The sequence below is a fragment of the Paramisgurnus dabryanus genome, chromosome 19, assembly GCF_030506205.2.
Source record: "Paramisgurnus dabryanus chromosome 19, PD_genome_1.1, whole genome shotgun sequence".
NCBI classification, from domain to species: Eukaryota; Metazoa; Chordata; class Actinopteri; order Cypriniformes; family Cobitidae; genus Paramisgurnus; species Paramisgurnus dabryanus.
The window spans coordinates 15,843,642-15,860,530 of record NC_133355.1 but is presented as its reverse complement, the minus strand read 5'-3'; the positions used below and the strand labels follow the sequence as shown (position 1 = coordinate 15,860,530).

Genomic DNA, 16,889 nt, shown 5'->3' with positions numbered 1-16,889 from the left:
TGTTTATTTTACAGTGTTGCAAATTTCACGACCTTCACATAAATGTCACATGCATCCAAACTTGTTCTCACCCAAACTTGAAATGTTCTTTTTCAATCAAAGCTCCATCAAACATCAGCCACATCTACAATGGATCAAAAGGAGGTATGTCTTCTGTCAACAACGCAGCCATCCCATTAAGATAATTCATGTGCTTGTCTGAACTGGGGCTGTCATCTTAATGGGTTTCATGCTGAAGATGGCTGCGTGTGCTCCGTGTAACACGCTGCTTTGGGAAAGCAGATCATGCTGTCACATTAACCTGCTGGGTCTTCCCTTGTCTGCTGTGATGATAAACCCCACAGCTTGGTGCTGCTCTTTGCAAAAATAAATGGCTGAAGTCCATCTTTTGAATGCAGATAACCAATGAACAATAATTGAAAGACAGAATTTAAAAGCAAAGAATCCAGTCCTGCCACCTCCCATGTATTAACATTCACCCTTTAATTCCTACCCCTGCAATAGTCTTTCCTTGTCTGTTTATTTCTTATCTATTGCTTTAACTACAAATTCATGCATGAGCTTCAGAAGTTAGTACTAATATTAATCTTCATATTATATCTGTTTTCCTACTGTCTTTGGGGATCCCTAGGGTTTGGTATTGGGCCCCCTATTTTTCCTCGAACAGAACATATCTCTGTTTTCATTTTATTGCTTTGCAATTGTCAACGTAATGGTTTTGGCCTTTCTTGTTTCTCCAACTTTTTCTCTCTTTGATATCTTCCTTTCTGTTCCTCTATATCTTCTTCTCTATGCTCTCTTCTTGGTATGTTTCACTATCTTGGGGGTGTGTCAGTGAGGGGTAGTCGTATACCACGTCCTAGCGTGAGTCAGGGCTGCAGTCGCGAGGCCAGTCGAGAGAGCAGCAGAGACACCAGCCCTGTGCGCTCCTTCACGCCACTCGGTGAGTAGTCACGCCCACCGTTTCATCTACCAGGACCAATCAACTTCAGCGGTGGCCTAGATGATTAGTCAAAATCATGTCATGTTCAAATGTCACGTGATTTGAAACCGGAAGGCAAGCTTTTGCTACCAAATAAGAATGATGTGCAGTGGCCCAGCATCACTGCTACAGCGCATTACCATTTTATTGACTTGTAAAATGGATTTCCAGTGATGTAATGACGTCACTTGGTTCAGCTTGGTCAGTGCCATGTTTTGTTTGCCTCATTTCTGGCTGTGAACATTGCTAATGGCTGCCGAAAAGCTTCATCTAAGGTGGTCCTCAAATACAGCACACGCGAGAAAAAGGCTGTAAACAACAAGACCATAAATGGGCATTTAGAGACCACTTGCCAGTCAGTTCCTGATAGATAAACAATAGTCCTAGTTTTTAAAAATCATTATATGTGCATTCTGAAAGAAAATAATTACCCAGTGTGGCAAATAATGTGTAATGTTATTGTATACATCATTCATATTGGGATTTTCACATTTATTTTAAGTGCCCAAATGAAGGATGAGGATTTGAACATTTAAGAACATTTAAGGCCTCTGTAATTTTTGGTATGATGCATTTAATACCCAATTTCTGTACTTAAAGCATACAAAACTTTGTTTACTTAAGCAGAACTGGACTTGTACCTTTGAGCACTGACACTTCCAGTGTGTGTGTTTGTTTGTGTGTGAATGTGTGTGCCACAGTGGTGCATGTGTGTGGTTGGTGATGGCACTTTCTCACCTTACTTTTAATTGGGAGTTTCTCTGGTGAGCTCTAACACTGGGGTGGTTATTTTTATGTGTGTGTGCATTCTTGTGCGTGTGTGTCTTGCAGCATCCCGGCATTATTCGCGCTCAACTGGTGCTCTTCATGCCCCAGATGCCTTTGGGGCAGCAGGTGAACTGTTACCCCAGCTAGCACTGGCCTGTTTTCAGAAAGTCACTGTCAAACATGTTTCATTTCATTCTTTTGCTTCTTTCAGTTTAGCTTTCATTGGACCTGCATGCTTTTAGTCATCATAACAACCATTTTTCCACAGTATCTATAACGCATGTAACAACTCTAGTGACACCCAGCAAATAGCTGCAAATGTAATGGGGCATACACACCAAACGCGAGTTCAACGATTAGCGCGAGTAGATTACATACAAAGTCAATGTAAAGACGCGATTAGATGCGTCCTCGTGCGGGGCAATGTGAATGACGTGAATTGGGTGGCGCAATTGCCGCGAAAACATGCACTATCCGCCTAAAACGCGCATTCGTCAGATAGCGATATACTTCCTGGCTCCCGCATAACCCTGTCTTTGTCATTAAGCCTCACCATTGGTTGAATTTATATACACATTCAGACGCACTTACCCTTGGAGGCGTCCACAAAGTGTCACCGCAGTGACACAGCGCGAGTTCCCTTGAAAGGGAACTGTTACAATGTATCTTAAAAGGCAACACGATGGAACCTTGCTGTACATCGAAATGTGTCCCCACATTAAGTCCTTGAATTTGAGGATATTGGACATGGAAAGTCCTTGAAATGTCCTTGATTTTAAAGTTAACTAAGGTGTGGGAACCCTGATTCGTGCAAGTTGAGAATATTCAACTAAAGTGAAAAATTCCCATGACACTAATGTAAATCCCGCAAGTAATCTAGAGCGAGCAACGCGCTGCTACGCGTTTGGTGTGTATGTAGCATTAGAAAACATGACGTCAATTTAGGGATGAACATTGGCAACATTAAGTTTAGCAAATTTAAAAATATTTGAAAGGTGCATTCAGTCATTTTTTTGATATTGCAAAATCCTGAAGAAATTGGGAAACATATGGAAACTTGCATGAAGTTAAGACTTCACTTATATTAACAGCTGTTTTTATTGTACATGAAGTGGGTCATCTATTGGGGGTTGCCATGTTGAGATCACATGACCAGTCATTAAGTACTTCTCAAACTCTGCTGTTATTAGACACTTTCATTCAGGAAAGTGTTTATTACTGACTGTTCTTAGAACAGATAAACAGTTTCATTTGTGAGCTCAGCATCAAGATCCTGACGTAAACGATAAAATAACTAAGTGCACCTTTATGAGACAGAAGAAAATAGAGCTTGAATGAGAAAAGAGGAGCAAATGAGACAAAAGCGAATTTAACAGGTTGTTTGGAAAATAGAGAAAATTAAATATATAAGTAAAAAATAAAATTGAAAGATACTGGTTTGCATTTGAAGCTTTTTGCTGTCAATTCAGTTAGTTGGTTTTTAATGACACCTTACCTGTCTTTTTTCCTCAATTAACCCAGTTTTTTTTAGTTCCTGTGAAATGTATTGTTTATATGGGAATTTATGTTTTTTCGTCAATGTTATTGACTGTGATTATATTTTTGTTTCACATTGTCTAGTTTAGGTTTCTGTATTATTTGTGGTTGGTTTTTGTTTTGGTTCAAGCAGCAGAGATGGATGTAAATATTACTAAGATCAGCGCATGCAACTTTATTTTTGATGTGCAAGTTGTATTTGTGCATGTGTGTGTGTGTGGTGTGTGTGTTTGTAAAATGTGTAATGTGTATTTTAGGCTCTGGGTTGGGTATGTCTCAGTCCAGTCGTCTTTCATCCTCAGTTAGTGCCATGAGAGTGTTGAACACGGGATCGGATGTGGAAGAAGCTCTGGCAGATGCTTTGGTAAATAATGCATTCATTTACACACAGGAACTACCAAATATTCACAACTAAAGTCCTCATATGGTTACACCACGCACCTACATTAAGTAAATTCTTTGGATAAGATATACAAGACAAAACAATAACACCAGTAACAATACAGTGATAACTGTATTTTGCAAGGGAAATGTAAACAAATAAACAGGACCGTACTGATATACATATAACCCTAACAGAATCGCATATATTGTGTGCTAAATTGTCTGTCTTTAACTCATCAATCATGCTTTAATCTTTGGATTTGTCAATGCTGCCAGCTATTAGGAGATATGCGGGGAAAGGTTAGTGTGTTTGGCTTTTTGTCCGCTTGTCTGTGTCTCGGCATTAACCTTGGAAATTCTTCCAAAATGTCTTTCTTTTTTTATGAATTCATACCCAATTAATTTGTATTTATTCTTTCATGTTCCTTTAAGCAGAAGAAACCTGCTCGGCGGCGATACGACAACTATGGGATGTACTCTGATGATGATGCAAACAGCGACGCATCGAGCGCATGCTCCGAGCGTTCCTATAGCTCCCGGAATGGCAGTATTCCAACATATATGCGGCAGACCGAGGATGTGGCAGAAGTGCTGAATCGTTGCGCTTCTTCAAACTGGTCTGAGAGAAAAGAGGGGCTGATGGGATTGCAGGGGTTGCTGAAGAACCAACGCACTCTTAGGTAACATGCGATAACTTACAAATATATGAAGCGTTTGGTTCCAAAACGCAATAAATACATTTTTACTAATTTGGGTAAAAATTTGTTTACTATACCAAGAAAGTGAGAAGATGAAAAACAATATTTTCTGTTACAAACTTTCACATAGCATCTTTAAATCCATCATTTCATTTTTCAAAGATTTATTATAAAAACTGATTATTTTTTCAGCAAAATGCAGAAAATCCATGACGTTTTTTTTTTCAAAATGCTATAAATCTATTGAAACAATAAATGTGCATTCATCTTTGCCATGTTATATTCATTTTGTTGACTAGTGGGATGCACTGATAAGAAAAACATTAATGGCATTAATCAAAACACTTACTAAGTCATATTAAGAACACTGTCATTGCTGCTATCATCCTTGGGACGTCGTCGCTGAACTTTTTTGACAGCATCCAACTGTAAAATGTTTTGGTCCTGATTTTCATTGACTTCAAGTAAAATAATGGAAAGTTTTTCATAAGATCCCCTGGGGTCGATGTGTTAGCATGACAGAAGCTTGATGCTTTTTTCCTTCACCTGACTGCCGCTCATGTAAATTATTCGATTTTGATGGCTTTTGGTCCCCATCACAGAAAAGCACCACAGGTTTATCAATGCCATCAAAAGTATTATTTTGTTTTTTGTTTGTTTGTTGATCACAAAGTACAAAGCAGATGAGGAAAACTAGGATTCTGTGTGTATTTAAAGCACCGCCATTAATTGTTTACAATGCGTGGAATGGTGCGCAGTGATTGGTTAAGCGGATTTATTCCATTCTGCAGAAAAGGAGGACTGACTTATCACGGTTTGAAAAAAAAGGAGAAAAGATGACAGAATAACATGGCGGATATCGGATTTAGTGTAAAATGAAGAATTAAATTTTTTTATACTGACCACATGCAATAGTGATTTTTGCGGTAACTCTTTTTTCTTTTTCTTTTTTTATGACGTTTATTGCGTTTTGGAACCAAACTCTTCATATACACATATGTTTCTGTTTATTGCCTTTAAGTTTTCATCTTATCACAAATTTAAGTTACTTTTTTTGTTTGATAACACCGTTTTATCATATAGGTATTAAACTTTGTTTTTTAAATATTCAAAAGTTATTTTGATATTGATGTTCAAAAAAATTCTACTTTGTTTTTTCTCCTTTAGCCGAGTTGAGCTGAAGAGGTTGTGTGAAATCTTCACCAGGATGTTTGCAGACCCTCATAGCAAGGTACCATCGCATGCCGCTTCCAAACATGCTCCTGCACATTCTCACAAACATACACAGGCCCCTGCTTCTGTGGATATATGCCAGCATGAACTTACATCACACAAACCTGCCTAACTATATCGGATTCTGCCTCACCCATAGCCCTTGTTCTCCGCACACACACACACACACACACACACACACACACACACACACACACAGTTCAACACTTTCAGGCATGTGCTGCGTGCACTAACTCGGGTTGAGGACCGTGGCTAATCGCATGGTTTGATTTGAGTGCATTCTGATTCTCTGTGCTGTCAGTTGGTTCGTTCGACTTTTCCGAAACACTGCAGTCGCCAGAGATTTTTTCTGTGGCTTTCCTCTCTTTCATGCTTGCACTCATGCATACACACACTGGGACTGTCACAATTCACTAAACCTTAAAGATTTTTTTAAGTTATAGGAAGATTAAAAGTAATATACTGACTTATATTATACTTTTATACTTTTTACAACAAAACTGTATTCCAAGTGATACCTCTTTGGAGAAGAAACCCAAAGCATCGGAAAATAATTTTTGACATCCTATAATATTAGATTATGAGTTAAATCTTAATAAAGCATAGAAATACTTTATCCCTATACAATCTGCTATCTTGACAGTCCAGTCCTGCACCCACAAACAGACTAACCAGCGTTTGAGGTGTTTCTCTTTCTCTCACTCGTTTGCGTTTTCCTGGATCCTCCTCCTGGCATTCTCTGCCTTGTCAAATAAACCGTAGCTCCGCCCATTTTTTCTGATTGCTGGGCTTATGGCCCGCCCCTCTTTCTGATTTGCAGCGTGATTCCAGAGGCTTCGGCACGGCAGAATCCGGTATCAGTTCTGCCTCCTTTAAGGTACAACACTCATTCAATCTTACAGTGAACGACACAATCACGTACAGCTCCTTGTTCTTCAGGGATCTGGAAAACCCATGGATGTGATTTTCTTTCAAACTGTATATGTTGCAAAATGGTTTTTGGTGAAGCTTTCATAGGTTCTGTATATCACACTTCATTGTTGTAGCAGAAAGTGGCCTTCTGGTTTTTGGGTTGGAGGTGACTTTTATCTGTACATTTTTTTTTTTTGTATATCATGTCAAACTTTCCCACAATATAATTTCTTGAGATTCTAAGGGTGCTCCAATCAATCGGTCGCTGTTCGATGTCTGCAAATTATTGCTTTTAGTTTTTGATACGCAATCTCTAATAAACGAAAACACAGTTTTTCAATATTTTACTATGTTCTTACCTCAACTTAGATGAATTAATACATACCTATCTTTTTCAAAGAGTGCACTTTTAATCTTTGTACAGCGCTTCTTGAATGTGTTAGCATTTAGCCTAGCCCCATTCATTCCTATGGCTCCAAACTAAAGTTTTAGTTGTTCCACCATACTTACTTGTGTAACTACCCATGTATCAGTCTTTAAATAAGGAAAAAATTGAAGTGTTTGGTGGCTTCTAAATTCATCCCTGTTTGGAGCCAAAGGAATGAATGGGGCGCTGTACAAAGATTAAAAGTGCACACATTGAAAAAAGATAGGTATGTATTAATTTGTCTAAGTTGACGTAAGAACATAGTAAAATATTAAAAATAGGTGTTATTTTCCTTTAAGGCCATTGAAAAGAGCCAAGTTCTGTTTTGTGTAAAAAAAGACAATTAATTTCAACTTGGCAAGTTTTTCCCCAAAAAATTTCAAGGCGCGGAAAGCACCATTAAAGTGTCAATTACAGCATTAGACATTTTAATATGCTGACGTTGCATCAGAAAATTTCTTTTTACAGTTTTTTTAGCTTTAAAACCAATCTGCAGAAATCAGCGGATTTAGAATTTAAATGTGATTTAAGTAAGGGATTTGTTGTGCATTGTAGTCAGATGCATTTATCACAATGGGAGATTTTGCGAGATTAAAGCTGATGTCATTTATATTTTCAGTGATGTAGATCGTGTTTTTTTCTGTATACATTTTTTTGCGGTTTAAATAACCATTTTGTTTATTTAAAGGTGTAATGTGAGTTTTTAGCAGCATCTAGATGCGAGATTGCGAATTGCAACAATCCTCAATTTCGCAACGCAATGAGAAGCTACGGTAGCTGCAACAGGACAAACATGTTGTCGTTGTCAGAGAGAACTTAGGGACGAAATGCGCTCTGTGGAACAGTTTGTCCATTTAAAGCTAACGTCTACTGTAGAAATATGACGGCAACTTGCGTGTAAGGAGACCCGTGGCATGTATATGATAAAAACAACTAATTTTAAGGTAATAAAAACAATACAGTTCTTATGCAAGGACTTTATACACCACTTATAATATAGTTATGTATATTATATTGCATTTCTATCAAGAGATTTTTCTTACATATTGCACCTTTAAACATAACACATAATGCTACTAGAGAACTTGATTTACTAATATGTAAAACAGCAATAAAATAATTACTAAACGCTTGTCAGCTTGTTTTGTCTGTACAGTCTAGAGGAATATGGCGTGCAAAATCATTTGTAATGTATTCTGTTATTTCACATAGAAAATACAAAGGGCAATAATCAACAATGGTTTTTTTTGTTTTAATCTTGCTGTAATAAGTTCCTGTTTTTTATAACATTTTATGTGCTGCTCTGACCCACATGAGTCTAAAGACACTTCTGATGCTGTTTGCTTTATCATTTATGTGCTTTAAGCATTCAAATTCCATTAATGTCATAACGTTAGGCATGTTTGTAAAAAATGGGTAAAATAATGCCTACTAATAAGACAAAAGATAGACTGTGTTATCGTATCAGCTGATAATGCTTTCAGCACCTGATCGGAGCACCCTTAACAGATTTCCCAAATATGAAAATTGTGTACCTCAAAATTAAAATGTACCTCATGCCATCACAGATGTATTTGATATTTATCAGATCAACACGAATTTCATATTAAAATGTTGTCGTGTTATATTTTACGTCTTCTGAAGTAAAAAAGGTTTGTTTTGTAATTAAAAATGTTGAACTTATTCTGCCGATCACTACCTCACGTATCCATCGCGATCAACACAGTTTTCAAGGTTTAATATGGTGGCACGTCGATGATGTCAAATTGACTTGAGATACATAAGAACCAATGACATGTTCAGAAATTAACGTACATCCGGGATTGCATGAGGTTGAGTAAATTGAGACTATTTTCATATTTTGATAAATATTTTTATTTTATTGATTTGATTTTGATGTTCCACAAGTGGTTTGCAGTCAGAACTTATCTTTATATATTTGCATGGACATTCACCAGTTTGTTTGTTTTCTTTCATGCTGTACCCTGTGATGGAACTGTAGAGAGTAAGTTTGGTTACCTTTTGTGCAATTTTTTTTTTTTTGACCGCTCATTGTTTTTGTGGCATGCCTTTATGGACAGAAACTAAGAGATGCTACTTTAATAATGGCCACTGCTGAAAACTCATTCATTCAGTTTTCATCTGGGATTGAACGCTAACATGGCGCCAGTGCTCTCCATTACTAATACACTAATCAGTAACAAAATTGGGCAGTATTTAAATGTTGCTTTTGATCCTGCTCTTATTCTGTTGCTTAGCTATTATCAAATGATTTGATCTAATCAGTTTCACTGTTTTAAACATCAATAATCTAGATGTTTGCTATTTCAGAATATTGGTTGTAATGTAACACTTAGCATGCTTTTCCTTTTTAAAAATTAGATTTTTTTTAATAAAACGATTTTTTGTTAACAATTCCAAGTAGGTAAATAACTGAGTAGCACCTTTATCATCTCCTTTTAATCACAAAATGAAAGCATTTGATTGAAAAATCTAATCACCAATACAGATCTGAAATGTTTGGTTGGTAGTGGCAAATCTTTTTTGTAAATGAAAAACCTTTTTTCATTATTGTCAGTTACTTTGTATTTATATGCAATATATTTTTTTGTTGTTTGAGTATTAAAGCAATTCAAAGAGCTACATTTTGAATCTAATGAAAGCTTTTGGTATTTTTAAAGCTCACATTTACATATATAACAGTTTTGGATGAAAGTGGGAGATGTTATTGGCACTGCTTAGATATTTTCCTATTGGCAACATCGCAACATTAATATGTGCCGTAATAATTTCTAACAAATGATACGAACAAGGAATGATTAAAAAAGATGAATGCATGACTCCTGCTTGCTTTCCAATATCTATTTTGTGTGTTTCTGATGTCTCCTGCGTATGAATTTCTGCACAGGTATTTAGTATGTTTCTGGAGACGCTAGTGGACTTTATTGCGGTACATAAGGAAGATCTGCAGGACTGGCTCTTTGTGCTGCTCACACAACTTCTGAAGAAAATGGGGGCGGATCTGCTCGGTTCAGTACAAGCCAAAGTACAGAAAGCCCTAGATGTCACAAGGTAAATAAAGAGACTATATGAAAAACTTTGCCGGTATCACTGCAATTCTTATATAAAATTGTCCGTAATGCTTACAAATATTGATGTTGATTTTTATATGTCATCTTTAGAGAATCTTTCCCTAATGATCTACAATTCACCATCCTTATGAGATTCACAGTTGACCAAACACAGACACCCAACTTGAAGGTAAGTGATCAAAATGAGCGACTGTGGTTTATGTTGTGCGACACCATGCTGGAATCACTTGAGATCAGGGGTTTAATAATAATTTTAACGTTTTTGCAGGATGCTTAAATGCGTTGGCTTAGTGCACTCAGGTTGTCATAAAAATCTCACATAAACCTTTTGCTTTAAAGTCTCTCCAATCCCCGGACCCAAAACCTCATTTGTCTTATGCACAAATGGACACACCCCACCGCCCTTAAACCAAAGCATCGTCTTTTCATCATTTCTTCAGTTTCGACATCTTTTTGGCAGCAATATTAGTTATTGCTGTCCTGCACCCACTCCTGTCCCTCCCACCCCTTTTTCTTCTTCTTCCCTGTCTGGGACTTTCTTTCATTGATGTGCTTTCCCTCTCTCTTTCTGAAGCCGGGGAAAAGGCGCTGTTGCCGGTACGGGGGCGGGGCTATAGAATTGTTTCCCCTCAGAAAGCGACGACATGCTTGCACACTGGAGGAAAATATCCAAGTGTGGAACCAAGCAGTACAGGTCAGTGGGACACAGGGGAAGCAATTCTGTAACGCGCAGCCCCCTGCCGTAAACTGTGGTGCGAGATGAAGTTTAAATAGTAGTAGGTAAAACTATTTTAGAGTTCAGTGAATAATTTGTCTCGTCATTCAAAATGTTTTATTACCTCGGTGTGAAAACCAATCATTATTTTAAACCATTTAAAGGGACATTCCACTATTTTTTGAAAGTATGCTCATTTTGCAGCTTCCCCTTTCATTTTGCACCTTCCTCCATTCAGCCGATCTTCGTGTCTGGCGGTACCACTTTTAGCGTAGCTTAGTATAATCCATTGAATCTGATTAGACCATTAGCATTGCGCTCAAAAATAAACAAAGAGATTCGAAATTTTTTCTATTTAAAACTGGACTCTTCTGTAATTACATTGTGTACTAAGATCGACGGAAAATTAAAAGTTGCAATTTTCTAGGCATATATGGCCAGGAACTATACTGATTATTCTGGCGTAATAATCAAGGACTTTGCTGCCGTAACATGACTGCAGGAGGGGCAATGATATTACACAGCGCCTGAAAAAAAGACCCCTTTGTAACTCTAAATAGCAGTGGACTATTTTTGGGCACTGCGTAAGTGTACTAGTCTTAGTACACGATGTAACTACAGAAGAGTGAAGTTTTAAATGGTAAAAATATCAAAACTCGTTATTTTTTAGCGCGATGCTAATGGTCTAATCAGATTCAATTGATTATGCTAAGCTATGCTAAAAAGTGGTACCGCCAGACCTGGAGATCGGCTGAATGGATTCCAAAACAGTAAAAATCAAATGTTAAACTCTAGGGGAGCCGGGAAAGGTGCATATTTTCAAAAAAAAGTGGAGTGTCCATTTTTTAGTTACTATATAACCTGCACTAAATCCCAACCAACAGAATTTGGCAAAGCCCTCTGATTTCCCCAAACCCTCTGTTTTCTCTCTGACCATGCCTTCCCTCACCGTGTTTACTATTTAATATTTTAATAGCTATCTAGCTAAGTGTAGGTCTTGACTGCTGTAGACCGTTTTCTTATAGCTTAAATTCGTAACTTTTTCGAAGTAATCAAAAATCAGTTATTGAGCACATTTCGAGTACATAGAAGTCCACTTAGCTTACCCCGATTCACAACGGTAGCCTAGGGCTGTGTATCAGCAAGAATCTGGCGATACAGTACATGGGTTGGGATGCGATGTAATGTAATACATTACGGTACTGTACGCTGGTTGATATATAGGGGTATTTCTTATATCTGGAATAAAATATATCATTTTAGGAGAGCTGTCATCAAGAACACACTACCATATGCAAACCTTAGCAAATACTTGTGAGCAAAAAACATAGTTTTCATGTGTGTACCTTTAAATGCAAATGAGGTACTGCTCCTCACTCCCTTACCCACAGACAGCTTTCCATTAAAAATATATCTGATACCTGTGAATACAGTCTGAGACGATGCTATCTTTAGCCACATTATCGCTACAATGTGCTAACAAAAAATTCGGAAAAGATTTTCTGCCAAATTAACCAGTCTGGCCATGGGCGGGGCTTTATCAGTATGACCTCACATTAACAAGAGACTGCTTTAAAAATAGTTTTTTGTGTTCACATACTGCCAACACACATTTATGTCCAAACACCTTGTAAAAGTGAATTTAGCATCATATGGGCGTTTTAAATAGATGATGTCCTCATAACAAACAGAAAGGGAGAGAGTGAAGCCCAAATGAAATACTCTTGAGTCGCATAGAATAGAGGCATGTATTGATACGGCGTTATGAACTCGTTCACACCCACCATCCTCACTTCAACCTCCCCCTGCTGTCTGGCTTCATTTAATGAACATTTAGAGTTGCTGTGAATGTGTTATGTGTTGTTTGCCTGTAACTGATGTATCGCTACATAAATGGTTTGGGAACACTGTTTTGATTCTCAGTGCTTTGTTTGTGAAGATGTTTGGACCCTGACGGAGGGTTGCGTGAATGGGTTCATGTTTGTTTACATTACAGTGGGAGTCATGAATGATCCTGATGCCTTGGATGGTTTATTATGCATTAGTTGGCATTAGCAGATTCTTTTGATGCAGATTTGTAACATGAGGATAATGTTTCAGGTGAAGGTGGCCATTTTGAAGTACATAGAAACACTGACACTACAGATGGAGCCGCAGGACTTTGTTAACTCCAGCGAAACCAGACTGGCTGTGTCGCGTATCATAACATGGACCACTGAGCCCAAGAGCTCTGACGTCAGAAAGGTACAAGATACCAGAGATACGTTAATCCATATGCATACACATTTACATGGACATTATTTCAAATGTTTACGTCAATCTTTCTAATGGTTAAAAAAACTTACATTTAGTTATTAAAGGCAGAGTTTTGGAGTTATTAAAGGCAAAATGTTTTTAATTTGCTTTAGATAATGAATAAATGTAATTTACATTTAAAGCCAACTATATCCTCCAGTAAGCACTCTTAAAGGTGGTACAAGGTTTTAAACATTTAGCAGATATATATTCAGTGTACAGTCTTTTTCGAAAACAGAACAAAAATATTGATGACCCAATCGGATGCTCTTTAGATTGAAACTGTCACTACATAAAACCACTTATATCAATTATTATTGGCTCTGACATTACTTAAATGAGCCTCAATATACATCTTGTGAAGATTTCTGGTTTCAGTAAAAAATATGCCAGTGCAGAATAAAAAAATGGTGCTTTACAAGGAATTTATCTTCATAAAATCAATTATTTGTTTATTATTTCTGTGTTATTTAGCTTGTCAGATATTGATTTAACATGAAGTTTTGCGTTTTGATTGCAGGCAGCACAGTCCGTGTTGATTTCACTGTTCCAGCTGAACACACCAGAGTTCACAATGTTGCTAGCAGCGTTACCTAAAACCTTTCAGGATGGAGCCACCAAATTATTGCAGAACCACCTGAGGAACACAGGCAACGCGGCCCAGGTGAATAAACATTAACTTGTAACAGCCGTAATATTACACTTATACCAAAATATATATAATGGTGAAATAATGTGCAGTACAAAACATTTGTCCTGTAAAACCTTTCACCAGTTGTTTTTGGAGTTGCTGTAAAATGGCAAAAATCTGTTCACATCTCTCTGTCTGGACTAAAGATGATTTGTTTTTCTAGGCTACAATGGGAAGCCCTCTTACCCGACACACACCAAGATCACCTGCCAGTTGGTCGAGCCCCTTAACCTCCCCTACCAACACATCCCAAAACACACCTTCACCAAGGTGAGCTTAACTGTCTAAAGTATTGTTTATACTCGACGCGCCTGCATGAGCATGTTGGTGCGCGTGGCATAAATGGCATTAATTCGGAGTAGGCGGTCGAGACATAATTTCTTGTGGAAGTGTGCACGGAAATTTTGGTAACCGCGTGCGAGGCTCCGCATCTGAAAATGTCCGACCTCGAGGCGATTCCTGCGACGTATCTATTTGATTGATCCATGCAAAACAATGAATATACTATTTAAAGTAAAGTATGGTAACTTGGCAATTTAAAACACACATTATTTACATATGATTCAGAATTACTGGCTTATTTGTATTGAATGTACGACTGGATGAGGAATAAATTACAGACCTTGAGATTTCTGTATTGTTTTTTTTTTTTTTTTTAGTAAAACCGTTAATGAAATGATAATGTTTAATAAAGACATATTTAAGAGATTGTTGTTTTGTTCATATTCTCACATTTATATATTAAGCACCAGGGATGTTTCAGCGAACGACTTATTTTATTTTTACTTTGTGTTGGTTTTGAACTCGATTGCTCAAGTCGCCCCCTGCTGTCGTTTTAAAGAATAGTGCAACAGCAAGCGTGTTAACTATAAACGGCTTGTCCGGTTGTTGAGACACGCGGATTAGCGGAGGCTCACGTTGCGGAGCAAACCACGAGTATGAACAAACCTAAAAGGAAAACCATCACCGTTTATGAATATTTTACTGTTCTTATCTCAATTTAGACAAATTAATACATCCCTATCTTTTTTCAATGCGTGCACAAAATCTTTGTACAGTGCATCGTGAATAGCCTAGCCCCATTCATTCCTTAGGATCCAAACAGGGAGAAATTTAGAAGCCACCAAACACTTTCAAACACTAAAAATAGTGGTGTTTTCCTTTTAAGTCCAGTGGTCAAAAACTTGCATATATGCATCTGTAGATTTCCTTTACTTACTCCACAACACAGCATTTCATGTCTCTTTTTGTTTTCACAGTGCATTTGATTACGATACAGAGAACATGAACTCTGAAGAGATCTACAGCTCCCTAAGAGGAGTCAGTCAGGCCATCCAGAACTTCAGCGTCCGCAGCCAAGAGGACATGACGGAGCCGCTACGAAAAAGAGATGGAGATGGAGAAGAGGTAAGAAAAATGCACTTGACATTTCTGCAAAGTTTGTGCAGGTATATATGTCCACTTAAGACACAAAAATGAACGAATGAATGAATAAAAAAAAATTGTAACACTGTGGGTGAAAAAAGACCCTTTTTAGGAGCCTTTGCTTCATTATCTTGCCTATCATGTGGCATACAATTGTTATCTGCCTACGTAAACTGATAAGACACCAAATGCAAGCAATATTTAGCATTTTTCTTTTTAACGGTGAACCTGAAATAAGGGGGTGTCACTTAACCCTTTAACTGTCACCCCCACCCTTCTTGAGTGTGGGGGGTGAAAATGTGATGTGCACCTTCAAATTAATTTATCTCTGTCATTCTTTGGTCTAGAAGCAAAATCTAGGTCTCTTTTTAAAGAAGAGACTTTAAAGTTTTTCACAGAAGTGTCTGGAGTTGTAAATATTAACTTTTTCACCGCCAGCATTTTTTTTAAAGTTGCCAGCCAGCGCCATCGTTTTTCATGATTTTCACCAAAGTTTAATGCCTTCCAGAAAATGTTCTTCTTTCAATATATAAACATACAATATACCAAATGAAAGAACAGACCCTCTGCTTTCAAACAACAACCGTTTCATCCTACCTTCAGTGGTTCTTTTGCAATCAGCTTTTGAATATGGGTAGGTTTTTGCAAAAACACCACATTTTGAGCAAAAAGCAGAGATAATTCCATTTTTGTGACGGACTTTTCATAGAGATCCCATTCAGAGCGATCTTTAAAACAGACACAGACATGCAGCCGCTTGCCATAGGGCAATACTTCCAGGTTTAAAAAGTTGCGGAAGGGTGGATAATAGCGGTATTGCGGAAAGACGGAAAATCTCGTCATTGGCAAGGAAGCGTTTTCTCTTGATTGACGAGATATCTCGTCAATAGTGGCGAAAGAGTTTATTTAAAAATTATTTAAATTATGCAATACAGTATATATTCTTTAATCAAATGTATATAAAAATTCAAATGTTACACTCCCAAAATGCTAAAAAGCATTTTGGTCTGGTCCAAATTTCAAGATAAAATCCCAAACAATGAGGTTTCCGTCACACTTTTAGTGGTTTTACCAACAAAGGTCACTAGGTGTCAACGTTTTGCTGCGTACTTGCAAATCACAAATTAATGAATTACTTTTACTGCATCAGTATTAAATAAAAATGGTTTTGAAATATGAAAACTACATTCTTAGAGCTTTCCAATGATATATAGTTTGTCAAGATTTTTGAATATTTATAAAAGAATATTAGTGTTATGAATATATAAAATTCATATGTATTTGCCAGTGACATTTTAGAAAATTCCTTGTACTATATCACAATTTTTGCTAAATGGTGATAAAATGCAAAAACATCAATCTGAGATATATAGTTTGTCAAGATTAGTGCTGGTTAAGATTAAGAAAATATTGTTTTAAATATGTAATGCCAAACACCCCACCTGTGTTTCAAGGGTTTTAAGTGGTAATGTATTGCGTATGTATCTATTCAGGGGGGTGTTGAAACGACAGACTCTGGTCGGACAGCGCTGGATAACAAAACATCTCTGTTAAATACTATGCCACTGCTCTCCTCAAGTCCCCGTCCAACAAAAGAATACCAGCCAGTCAGCTACTCGGACTCTTCCTTTGGCTCCTCCCCTTTTAATAAAAGCCTGAAAGATGCTGAGCAAGATTCCCTCACAGATGGTAAGACAATGCACATTTTTTAAAATAAACCTAGCGTCCTAC

At 37.4% G+C, this 16,889-nt stretch overlaps 1 protein-coding gene across 38 annotated transcripts in view; it reads left to right on the top strand.

The window, feature by feature from the left end:
• The window catches only part of clasp2 (cytoplasmic linker associated protein 2), a 55,566-nt gene that overhangs the window by 36,349 nt on the left and 2,328 nt on the right, over nucleotides 1-16,889 (top strand). For 8 of the 38 annotated variants that reach the window (XM_065291078.2, XM_065291066.2, XM_065291072.2 and 5 more), the window contains 14 exons: nucleotides 103-144; nucleotides 836-943; nucleotides 1,814-1,876; nucleotides 3,544-3,650; nucleotides 3,947-3,970; nucleotides 4,103-4,350; nucleotides 5,536-5,599; nucleotides 9,849-10,012; nucleotides 10,123-10,201; nucleotides 12,848-12,991; nucleotides 13,563-13,706; nucleotides 13,897-14,003; nucleotides 14,993-15,140; nucleotides 16,652-16,847. In XM_065291078.2, coding sequence (XP_065147150.1) covers nucleotides 103-144; nucleotides 836-943; nucleotides 1,814-1,876; nucleotides 3,544-3,650; nucleotides 3,947-3,970; nucleotides 4,103-4,350; nucleotides 5,536-5,599; nucleotides 9,849-10,012; nucleotides 10,123-10,201; nucleotides 12,848-12,991; nucleotides 13,563-13,706; nucleotides 13,897-14,003; nucleotides 14,993-15,140; nucleotides 16,652-16,847 — 1,638 coding nt within the window. Of the gene's footprint in view, nucleotides 1-102; nucleotides 145-835; nucleotides 944-1,813; nucleotides 1,877-3,543; nucleotides 3,651-3,946; nucleotides 3,971-4,102; nucleotides 4,351-5,535; nucleotides 5,600-6,421; nucleotides 6,479-8,942; nucleotides 8,946-9,848; nucleotides 10,013-10,122; nucleotides 10,202-12,847; nucleotides 12,992-13,562; nucleotides 13,707-13,896; nucleotides 14,004-14,992; nucleotides 15,141-16,651; nucleotides 16,848-16,889 lie in introns of all 38 variants that reach the window. The other 30 variants (XM_065291193.2, XM_065291064.2, XM_065291219.2 and 27 more) reach the window with 22 other exon arrangements.